The sequence below is a fragment of the Equus quagga genome, chromosome 5 (assembly GCF_021613505.1).
Source record: "Equus quagga isolate Etosha38 chromosome 5, UCLA_HA_Equagga_1.0, whole genome shotgun sequence".
NCBI lineage: Eukaryota > Metazoa > Chordata > Mammalia > Perissodactyla > Equidae > Equus > Equus quagga.
This window is the reverse complement of record NC_060271.1, coordinates 32,157,459-32,169,398: the sequence shown is the minus strand read 5'-3', so window position 1 is coordinate 32,169,398 and position 11,940 is coordinate 32,157,459. Positions and strand designations below refer to the sequence as shown.

At 59.5% G+C, this 11,940-nt stretch overlaps 1 protein-coding gene across 1 annotated transcript in view; it reads left to right on the top strand.

The window, feature by feature from the left end:
- Positions 1-2: 2 nt before the first annotated feature.
- Positions 3-11,940, top strand: part of EPHA8 (EPH receptor A8) — a 33,307-nt gene continuing 21,369 nt past the window's right edge. Inside the window, exons 1-3 of the mRNA XM_046662414.1 lie at positions 3-96; positions 5,342-5,406; positions 11,058-11,721. Coding sequence (XP_046518370.1) covers positions 3-96; positions 5,342-5,406; positions 11,058-11,721 — 823 coding nt within the window. The remainder of the gene's footprint in view (positions 97-5,341; positions 5,407-11,057; positions 11,722-11,940) is intronic.

Here is an 11,940-nt window from a genome sequence, read left to right as displayed (position 1 = left end):
CCATGGCCCCCGCCCGGGGCCGCCTGTCCCTCGCGCTCTGGGTCGTCACGGCCGCGGCGGCGGCGGCCACCTGCGTGTCCGCGGCGCGCGGCGAAGGTGAGCGGCGGCGGCGGGGGCGGCCGAGGGGTCGGGGGCGCGGGGGGCGCTGCCCGGGGCTCAACTTCCTTCCTCTGGACCCTGAGCGCCAAAGGGGCTGGGTTCCCTGGGCCTAGGGGGGCCGGGATGGCACCGCGGGAGAGACCCAGGGTCAAGGGACAGAGCGATGGAGATGGTGACAGGACTAGGGGACAGGCACCAGAGGGCTTGAGGATGAGGGACAGGGGGACAGGGCTGAGGGATTCCGAGCTGGGGACAGAGAATTGGACACTGGGGAAGAGGGGACAGGATAGGGGGACAGAAGACAAGGGAAGAGGTATTGAGGAAAGAGGGGACAGAGAGACAGGGCAAGGGAGAGGACCAGGGGACAAGGGCGGGGACAGAGTGACCCAGGGACACAAGGATGCAGGATGAGGTTCAGAGGGCTGAAGAAAAAGGGATCTGGGGATGGCGCTGAGAGATGGGGAGCACAAACTGAGAAACAGGACCAGAGAACAGGATGGGGTTTAGGGGAGGGCAGGAATGGGGGGCAGTGAGTGAGTCTGGGGAGCTGCGGGGCTGGAGGACTGGGGGCAAAGGAGGGACAGCAGCTAGGGAGGAGCAGCCGGAGGGGAGGCAGCTTTGGTGGGCAGGAGGGCTGGCCTTGGGAGGAAGGGCCGTTGAGGAGAGGGTGAGTGGCTGCAGAGGGACTGAGGCAGGCAGGGCCCTGAAGAGCAAGGCCAGGGTGGTCCAGTCACTTGGGGGACATGGGGGTGGGGGGTAGGAGCATGGGTGTGGGCTGAGCAGTCAGGTCCAAAAGGGTCTGGGAGGTGACCAGAAAGCCTGGGAGGGGGCACCCATCAGGCTTCCCCAACAGCCGGGGCCTCCCAGCTGCACACACACACCCCTCTTAGCCCCACTGGACGCTCCAGGTCCAGCCCAGGATGCCCCCCTGCTTCTGCTCCTGCCCTGTCTCCCACCCTGGGCCTCCTCTGCTCCCCCAGCTCTGTCCCGAGGAGGCCCACTTGGCACTCTGTGCGGGATCCCGGGGTGACGTCCTGGGTTCAGCGCTGGGTTCCCAGCCTGGCAGGATGAACTTCCAGAAGCGAGGGAGCTCCAGAGCCCGTGTCCCTCATCCCCACTCGGCTCTACCGCAGATCTACCCCTCACACGCGGACAGCTTACGGAGGTACAGCTGTATCCACTAGCACACACGCACACACGGACACACATCGGGATTCACGCACATGAACCCAGGCCTGTAGAGACTCACACGCATGCACAGCTCCCCCCACACCAGCCACAGTCATGTGCACAGCCATGCAGCCACCATACATGTGCACAAACACACATGTGCACACACATACATGTACAGATGCATGCAAATTCATGGGCAGATAGCACATATATAAGGAGACCTTCAAACTTGCGTTCATGCCCACGGAAGTGCATGTGCACAGAAAAAACACACACAGAGATAAATTCAGTCTCCAGTGAAACGGGACGTGCAAGGGAGCTGCAAGGCAAGGTGGCAGGCAGGGTAGGGCCAGCTGGGGGGATAGTGATGAGGTGCAGGTGCCTGGGACACCAGGAGAGAACTGAGGAGGGGGCTGGGTGAGTAGGGAAGAGGACAGGATGGGGCACAAGGGGCCTGGGGGCTCTCGGAGTGTGGCCTGAGAAGACTGCTTTCCCAGGGTAGGGTGGGGGGAAGGGGACGGTCAGCCAGGAGGATGCTGAGGGGCCTGCATCAAGGCTGCCGGTGCTGGGCCGTGCACCCCAACTCCTTGCTTCAGCTCTGTTCTCTGGGGAGGAGCCAGTACCCTCTAGAATTGCAGACTGGCAACCCCAGAGCCTCCTAGGGAGGGGACTTTGACCATCAGCCTGGGAGAGAGGACGTGTCAGGGAGGGCAACAGCTGGGGAAGAGGCGATGTCGGCAAAGAGAGGCAGGCAGGAAGTCTTTGTCCAGGATGGAGGGAGGCATCGTCCAAGGGCCAGTCCATATCTGTCCGATGGATGCAGCAGGGTACCCCAGCGGGACAGGGGTTCCCCACGTAGGTGGGACAGCCCTGGGTGGAGGCCTGGGGTGTAGGTTCTACACGGGACCGCCAGGAGTCCTTCCTAGTGTCATCCCTGGGCTGGTGCAGAGCCAAGACCAGCCAGGGAGGTTGTTGGAACTCAGGCAGGGGGCTCTGTTCCCAGCTGGGGTCCTGCAGAGGTGACAGTGTCCCAGCCCGGCCAAGTGCCCCTATGCCAGGTCCCTCACAGGGCTGGGGGAGGGCCCTGCAACTACAGAGATGCCCCCTGAGTCCCACCAGGCTCACGGCTCCTTATCACTCTCCGGTGTGGATTACCCACCACTTTGGGGTAATCTCCGAGGCATTCACATCCTGGCTGCCATCCCCTGACCACCCCGAATTCTCCAGCCTCACCATCATGCGCCGCGTCCTCGGGGAATGTAAATCAATTTAAGTATTAGTCTCAGCGAAATGGAATGGGGGAAGGTGAAAAGAAATCACATAATGCCTTCCACAGTGGAACAGGAGAGGCTGAGGAATTATCTGTGCTTCTCAGAGCAGGAGAGGGGCCCGTCTGATCCCCCAGAGCAGCCCAGGCAGACCGGCTGGAGAGGGATGCTACAGACGTCCTGCAGCCGAGGAGGCTGACACACAGAGGGGTTAAGTGGCTCACTTTGTTGAAGGCCCCGAGAGACTGTCCAGTCCGGTCCTTCCATTCGCCAGTGGGGAGACAGGCCCAGAGAGGGGAATTGACTTCACACATGTCACACAGTCCAGCCGCACAAGAGGCAGGAGAGAGCCCAGGCCTGGTGACCAGAGAGTCTTGAGTTTCCAGGAGGACTCAGGCCACGGCTGGGTGGGCCTGATGCTGGAATTCTCTCCAGCCCTCAGGGACCCTCTTGTGGGCCTGGAGCTTCCCGTGGGGGACACTGTATTTTCCCCACGGGAGGGAACGTGAGGTGGAGCAGAGGGGGACAGAGGGAGAGAAGGGGAGGAACAGAGAAGGGCCTGAAAGGAATTGGAACAAGCAGCCGTGGAATCCTATAGCTCTTCCTGACTCTGATAGAATCGACTTTTGACTTATCTTTGGATTATCTGAGCCCTCTAGCTGACTGATCAAGAATCAGCCACATATGTGGGGCCTCCCAGGGGAGGGAGGGGCCTAGCAAGTGGGGTCTGCAGGCGGCTGCCCCTGGAGTCAGGATGTTCCAGGGGGAGAAGTCCAGGCGGTGGACGGTCATTCGGATCGCCCCCCGCGTCGGGGCAGGACTGAGCTGCGTCCAGGGGAGGCTGGAGAAGGGGCCGCCTGGCTCTGAGACCCCGTCTGGGATGCGGGTTGGAGTGGGGGAGCCCACAGGTCCCCTCACCCCATCCTCTCCCCCAACTAGGCCCTGCTGGTCTGGGGGAAACTGCAGTGCGGCCCCCTCCCCCTCCCACCAGCCAGCAGGAGGAGAAGGCTCGCCTGACCCAGTTTTCTCTCATTGCCTGAGAGGGAGGGAGGGAGGCGGGACGGCGCTCTGCCTGCGCCCCTGGAGTGGGGCTGGTTCGGGGAGGGGAGATCCCTCTGTGGACGTTGGCTCCGTCCCCTGATCCCACCTGGCCCCTGGGGACCCAGGGAGGAGCACAGAGGCCCCTCCCTGGTTCTGCAAGCCGTCTTTCCAGCCTGCCAGCCTCCTGGGCCCCTGACAGTGGGGTGGGGAGAGAAAGGGGAGGGAGAAAAGCAGCAAATAAGAGCATCCTCACTCCAGCATTTCCTGAGGACACTTGTCTCCATCTTTGAGGGGCAGGCGCAGAGCTATGCACATCGCAGGCAGAAGGACACCCAGCCTCCCTGCAGGAAAGTTCCAGTAGGGCCCCAGCTTTAACCCTCTGTGACCTGCCCAAGCCGGCCGACTGGGTTAGTTGGAAGCCCATGATTGCTGGCTGCGAGAAGGGGTGCGTGGAAGAGAGAGTGAAATGGAAAGCCTTCCTGGAGAGATCAAAGGCAGCAGGGGCCCAGAGAGGTGAAGAGACTCACCCAAGGACACACAGCAGTTAGAGACAGCTGGGATTTAAGCCCTAATTTCTTAACAGCCAGCTAGGGTACTTCATCACTGTAAAGTGGGTGGGTGGGTCCAAGGTACGTGGAGAGAGGTGGGAGGGGCAGAGGCATTGACTCCAGCTTCACAGCTTACCCTCACCCACCCCTAGGTGTTATTATCCTCATTTTACAGATGAGGAAATTGAGGTTCAGAGAGTGAGGGTCACCTGCCACTAAGTAGCCATGTGGAAATGTGAGCCCAACGGCGTCTGAGTCTGGAGGCCGCTCTTCTCTCTGCCGTGTTGTTGAGACCCTGCAGGGTCCTCTCGGAGGGTCTGGCTTAGAAGAGGCTGGCCTTCCGGGCCAGCGCCCCTTCCCCGCCACGACTGCTCGGAGGGCCTGCTTCCTGGGTCCGTGGATGCTGCAGCAGGTGCGCTGGAGGCCAGCCCTGCCGCCACACCTGTGCAGCTCCAGGCTTGTTCCTGAACTTCCTGAGGCCCAGTGTGTTCATCATAAAATGGAGATAGGAACGACCACCTCTCGGGGTTGTCGTGCGGGTCACAGATGAGCATCTCAAGTGCCCCTTGCAGAGCTCAGGTGCCCACAAGAGGCAGCCCTTGTGCCTGGCAGTCCTGCATCGGGTGTGCACAGGGGGCCTGTTAGATGCCGGGCACCTCCTGGGGGGCGCTGATGATTGCAGAGCTGGGCCCAGCCCGCCTGGGGAGGTATGCCCTCACAGCCAGTGCTTTGCATGCCATCCTGTCCCATGAGTGAGACAGGGCTGGGCCCTCCTTACAACCCCTGTGAGCCAGGAACCACGATCACCTCCATTTTCCAGAAGAGGAAGCTGAGGCCCAGGGAGGGGAAGGGGCTTGTTCAGGGACACATAGCTCCTAAGTGGGTGAGCTGGGATTCTGACCTGGGCCTCCCAGTTCCTGAACCCATCCCTCAGCCACCCACCGCACCACCAGCAGGGTGCTGTGCCCGGGGCGGCTTGGGTTCCAGGGGTTTCGAAGATCACGTGTTGGCCGAGGTGGTAGAGGAAGGCTTCAGGGAAGAGAGGGAACGTGAGCTGAGCCTTGAAGGATGGGGGAAGGGAGACAGGACACAGAGACGCGGGCTGGCATGTGTGGGGCTGAGAGCAGACCAGTGGGGCCGGGTCGGGCCGCTCTTGAGGGCCTGGGGAAGGGGGTCCTCCTGTCTGATGCTCTCTTGTCTCCTGTTTTACAGTGAACTTGCTGGATACGTCGACCATCCACGGGGACTGGGGCTGGCTCACGTATCCGGCTCACGGGGTAAGTGATGGGCAGTGGGCCAGTGTCGTCCCTCTGAGCAGAGAGAGGCTGTGATTCCAAGCCTTATCATCAGATCAAAAGGAAGCAGAAGCCCAGGGAGGAGAAGGGACTCTCCCAAGGACACACAGCAGTTAGGACAGAGATGCAGCTGCTGATTTCTTAACGGGTCAGTGCATGCAGACCCTTGGGATTGCAAACCACCCTGGTGCCAGACTCCTGATTCTTCAAGTCTGAGGCCCTGGATGTGGGATCCTCATGTCTGTGTCCTTGGCCTACAGATTGATGATGTGCCACAGCCGGGCCCAGGGTAGACTGGGACGAGTTAGTGTCAAGGAACAGGGCAGGAGGGGGCCCCAGCCAGGCCCTTCACCACTTCAGAATTGACCCCCTCCCTCATAGCTGCCCCGCCCTCACCAGGAGCTGCCAGGACTCCCAGGGCCCCCGCTCATTTCTCTCTTCATCAGAACCACCACGTGGCACTGCCCGCTCCCACTGTGGCTGAGCCCCCGGGCCCACCTGGCCTCCATGGTGACCCGTCGGGTCCCTGTGGGTCATGTACTCATGGGCGACGCCCCCTCCCACCCTCCTGGGGGTGGGTCTGGTAACCCCCTGGCGTCCAGGGACAAGGCTGCACTGCTCAGTCCCTCCGTTTCTCTTATCCAGATCCCAGAGGGCAGGGTGGTCAAGCCAAAGTGAGCCCACGGCCCCGGCAGGGTCCCGGCTCTGCCATCGATGAGCTGGGTGGCCCTGGGTCACCACTTCACCTCGCTGAGCCTCAGTTTCCTCATATGTATAAAAGGATGAGCGTGTGACGACGTCAGGGGGATTGCTGCCAGAGTGAGGGGCGAGGACAGGTGGTCTTGGCGCCGTGCCTGGCACACGGCGAGCCCCCCTCTAACTGTGTTATTACTGTTGTCTTTGTTGTTAGTGCTTGTTGTGATTGTATCTCACCTGGATTGCCTTCCACAGACATGCTCAGAAACACACACCCACATCCCCACCACAGGCATGAGACACATGCACACAGCTTCAATCATGAACGCTTCTGCTTCCATGGCTGGAGACGGAGGGATAATAATATTATTCATAATAGTAATGATAATGACACCAAGAGTTACTATTTGTGAAGGGAGGGTTTCTTTATTTTGGGGTAGGGTTTTCATCCAGGCCATTTGTTTCATGTGGCCTGCGGCTGGAGTCAGGACGGAGCCTGCTCCTCTCTCTCTGGGGGTCTCATCCCAGGGTAGCAGGCAGCTGAGTGCGCTGTCATCAGCCCCCGGCACCAGGCTTCCAGGAGTTGTAGGGCTTTAAGCAGGTGAGGCACGTGACCGGCCTTGTGCTTGATGGTCACGCTGGGACTCCAAGGTTCTTTGTTCACGGGGCACAGAGTTCTCACGTTTCGTTTGGGAGTTAGACAAATAATAACTTATATTCGCATAGCTCTTAGCAATTCACAGACGTTATCTCATTTAATCCCCAAACCAAGCCTGTGAGTAGACACAGCCACCCCATTTCAGAGGCGAGGAAGCCAAGGCTTGGGGCGCGAGGAGTAGCCTGCCCGCCCTCAGCCAGGCTCCACGCGATGGACTCGAACTCAGATCTGTCTGGGCCTGGAGCCCGCGTTGAGTCCCTCGTCCTCTCTTTGGTCTGTGTCCCCACTGTGAGGGGGTGGGAGACAATCCTGCATTGTCTGCCGAGCCAGGGACCATCTCCCATCCTCATGGGGCCTGGAGATCGAGCTTGTCCCGACGGGAAAGAAGGCTGGATGAGATCCCTGGTTCCCAAACTCTGGACCTTGATCTGTGCCAGGCTGGCAGGTGAAACGTGCAGATGCCCATGTCCAGGGGGGCTGGGGAGGGGCCTGGGAATGTTTGGTTTAATAAGCTTTCCAGGTGATTCTCCCGCCCTGCCGGGTAGGGAGCTCTGGACACGGGCCCGGTGGTCCCGTCCACGCCTCTGCTCCTGGAGTCGGTTAAACAGCCTGAGTACAGGGGTCATCAGGGCTGTCTCCAGCATCAGCAAAGTTGCCAGATTGTCAGGCAGGCCGCACAGCCTGAAGGCCAAGGGTGCTGGGGCTGGATGAGCCGATGGTCTGCGGCCTCTAATTGGTGAGACTCAGGCAAGTCACTTCACCCCGCCTCCTCATTTATAACATGGGCGTGATCACAGAACCTGCCCCGGGCGGTTGTCGTCAGGGAGGATGCTTGGGAAGGACACTTTGCTGATGAGAAACCAGCAGCCCTGAGAGCTTAAGGTCAGGGGAGGTCTGGCCCAGAACCCATGCTCTTAATCAGGCCCTGCCCCTCCCTCCACATGCTGGGATATGCCCCACCTCGTCTGGCGATTGACGGCCGCTCACAAACGCCGGCTTAGATCAGAAGGCACACTTGTTTCCATTCCATCGTCTCACTTGATCCTCACCACCCCCTGGAGTAGATGGAGGGGGCAGGCATTAGCTGCCCTGTTTCACATGTGAGAAGCCTGAGGCTCAGAGACGGGGTGTGCTGTACCCAGGGCTGCACAGCTGGTTTGCTGCATTCTGTTCCAGAAAGAGGACAGAGTTCCAGAGCAATGGTGGGGGTTGGGGAGGAATGTTCCCAGGGGCTGGGGAGGCAGCCAGGTGGGAGTGGCACCCAGCATGGGGTGGGGGCGCCCCAGGTGGCAAGCAGGCCTGATTCCACCCTTGCGCCAGCTTCCGGGAATTTGTGCCACCCTGGGTGCCTGCAGCAGCCCCTGGGGCTGGCGGGTCTAGGCCAGGCCATTGGCACCGGTGGGGCGGCTGGAGAGGACTCTGATCGAGCTGATTAATTTATCTGGGTCCCTGGCAGGAAACAGACAGGGAGCAGCTGGCTGGCTCTTTGGCGCTCCATTAATTGTGACATTGACTTTAACCCCAGATGTGACATAGCGCTGCCCAGAGACCCCATCTACAGTGTGGGGTGCTGGGCAGGGGTCCTTTTGGGATGCGGGGTGCAGGAGGCATAAACTCTTTCAGGTGAGGCTGGCGTGCCCTGGGCCTCTTCCCCAGTGGTCCCTGGAGGCAGGTATGGGTGGGCTGGGAAGATGCTGCCAGGTCAGCATCATGTAGTCCTTTCCCCGTGGTGCCTTCCCGTGCCAGGCCAGGCTAAGCACTTTGCAGGCTTCTCGTCCTTTCGCCCTCTCACGCCTCGCTGAGGTGGGGCCCGTCTGAGCCCCAGTTTACAGATGTGCGCGCTCAGTGTTGAGACCACACGGCTGGCCAAGACGGGGTGGGACGGAAGGGCTTTGTCAGACAGGAAAGACTTGACTTGCCCGTGGTCCCCACTCTTGTGCTTGTGCAGTAGCTCAGAACCCCACAGACTCTCAGATCACCATGAGGAGTGGTCTTTACCTCCCTGCCCCAGACCCCCCTCAGCGATCGGATCTCAGGTTCAGGGACAATTGCACACAGAGGCCCAAGAGAGAGAATCAGGGCGTTACATCTCTGGTGAAGCTGGGACAGGGACCCAGAGCCTGTCCCCTCCATCTGCCCTTCGCCCCCAGCACCTCCTCAGGGCCCTCACGTTTCCACTCAGCCAAAAATGACTGCTCCCGACCAACCGGCATTCTGCAGCGAGGAAACTGGGGCCAGAGAGGAGCAGTGACTTGTCCAAGGTCACACAGCAGGTTAGAGATTGTGCTGGGCCTAGAGCTGGGCCTCTCAACTCCCAGCTCATTTCTCAACACTGCGTCTTCGATGTGACTCTTCTGTGTCCAAACCGATGCTCCCTGGACAGTACCTAACACCCCCAGCCTCGCTGGGGCTCTTCCTCCCATGCCTGCAAGAGGGTCCTGCTTCAGCCGCGCAGCAGCTTTCGCCCGCCCCCCGGATGCCTGCTCCGTCCAGCACCTTGTCTGATGGACTGTGGGGCGTTGGAGGGAGGGAGTATTTCTGGTGTATTTCTTTCTTTTTTAAAAAAGTTGTAGTAAAATATGCATAACATAAAATTTAGCATCTTAACCATTTTTAAGTGTGCAGTTCAGCGGCGTTAAGTACATTGACCCTGTTGCGTGACCGTCACCATCCCCCATCTCCAGAACGCCTTTCATCTTCCCGAACTGAACTCCTGTTCCCGTTGAACACAACTCTCCATTCCCCCCGCCCCCAGCCCCTGACAACTACCGTTCTGTTTCCCGTTTTCATGAATCTAAGTACCTCGTAGACGTGGAATCATACGGTATTTGTCTTCTTGTGGCTGGCTTATTTCACTTTGCATAATGTCCTCTAGGCTCACCCATGCTGTTGGTCGCATCTGAATTTCCTTCCTTTATGAGACTGAGTATCATCCCAGTGTCTGGATGGACCGCATTTTGTTTATCCATCCCCCTGGCAATGGGCGCATTTGGGTGGTTTCCCCCTTTTGGCTGTTGTGAACAATGCTGCTGTGAACACGGGTGTACAGATATCTCTTTGAGGTGCCGCTTTCAATTCTTGTGAGTATATACCCAGCGGTGAAATTGCTGGGTAGTATGGTCATTCCACGTTTAACTTGTTGAGGAGCCGCCATACAGTTTCCCTCAGCAGCTGCACCATTTTACATTCCCGCCAACAGTGCACGAGGGTTCCACTTTCTCCCCCTCCTCGCCAACATTTGTGATTTTCTGTTGTTTTGATAACAGCCGCCCTAATGGGTGTGAAGTGGCATCTCGTTGTGGTTTGGATTTGTGTTTCCCTAAGGATGAGTGATGCTGAGCATCCTTCCATGTGCTGTTTGGCCATCTGTGTATGTTCTTTGGAGAAATGCCTATTCAAGTCCTTTGCCCATTTTTTAATTGGGCTGTGTGATTTTTTGTTGTTGAGTTGTAGGAGTTCTTTGTATATTCTGGATATTAATCCTTTCTCAGATATATGATTTGCAAATATTTTCTCCCATTCCGTGGGTTGCCTTTCACTCTGTTGATGGGGTCTGGTTTATTTCTGGATCACTGATGCCTGGCTCGCGCCTGGCACAGAAGCAGCCACACTCAACTCTCCCACATTCTGGTGCTCCCGTTAGTGGAACGCAGGCTGGCCCGCGAGCTGCCCGCCTTAGGCGAGGGCAGAGGGAACGTCAAGAAGAGCACGGCAGAGGGAGTCTGTCCATCGCGCAGTCACTCAGTAAACACCAATGCAGGGCTGCTGCTGAAGGACGTGCTGCAGGGCTGCAACAAGGTCAGGGTCACGTGCTAGAAAGATCCCTCTGGCAGCTGATTTGGAAACCACCAGTGGGCTCACTGACTTCCCCAGCAAGGTCCCCCCACTCTGGGAGCGATGGGAGCAGCCACATGGAAACGAGGTCAGAGTGTTGTAGCTCTGGCATTGGTTCCAGTCGTGGCTCCGTCACTCACCAGCTCTGTGACCTCAGACATGTGGCTCACGTGTCTGACCCTCTATTTCCTCATCTGCAAAAAGGCAGCAAATAACAGTTCCCCAGAAGGATGTGACACTCTCTGAGGTCGCATCTGTGGGTGCCAGGCATCTGGTGGCTGTGACAAGCCACTAGAAGATCAGCTCCTCCAGGGCGGAGAAGGTTCTGGCTCCTTCCCCAGGACCCCCGCCCCTCCAGCACGTGCGTGTGGCCCATGGCAAGGGTGACTGGCAGGAGGGCGAGGAGCCGACTCTCGTTTCAGCCGGCTGTGCTCTCTGCCCGCAGTGGGACTCCATCAACGAGGTGGACGAGTCCTTCCGGCCCATCCACACGTACCAGGTGTGCAACGTCATGAGCCCCAACCAGAACAACTGGCTTCGCACGAGCTGGGTGCCCCGCGACGGCGCCCGGCGCGTCTACGCCGAGATCAAGTTCACACTGCGGGACTGCAACAGCATGCCCGGCGTGCTGGGCACCTGCAAGGAGACCTTCAACCTCTACTACCTGGAGTCGGACCGCGATCTGGGCTCCAGCACGCAGGAGAGCCAGTTCCTCAAGATCGACACCATCGCGGCCGACGAGAGCTTCACGGGCGCGGACCTGGGCGTGCGGCGCCTCAAGCTCAACACGGAGGTGCGCGGCGTGGGCCCCCTCAGCAAGCGCGGCTTCTACCTGGCCTTCCAGGACATTGGCGCCTGCCTCGCCATCCTGTCCCTCCGCATCTACTACAAGAAGTGCCCCACCATGGTGCGCAACCTGGCGGCCTTCTCGGAGGCGGTGACAGGCGCCGACTCGTCCTCGCTGGTGGAGGTGCGGGGTCAGTGCGTGCGGCACTCCGAGGAGCGGGACACGCCCAAGATGTACTGCAGCGCCGAGGGCGAGTGGCTGGTGCCCATCGGCAAGTGCGTGTGCAGCGCCGGCTACGAGGAGCGGCGGGACGCCTGTGTAGGTGAGCGCCCCGCAGCCGGGCGGCCCGGGTGTGGGAGGCATCATGGTCAGCGGGTGGCCGGGCGGTGGACACAGCGCCTGGGAAGGCAGGGGGACCTTGGGGTTCCTGTGTCAGCAGATACTCCGGGCCACGTGTGTGTGCGTGTGCATGTGTGTGCATGCGTGTGCATGTGCGCGTGTGTGGTGCAGGGAGAGGGAGGAGAGAAGGAAGTACTATGGC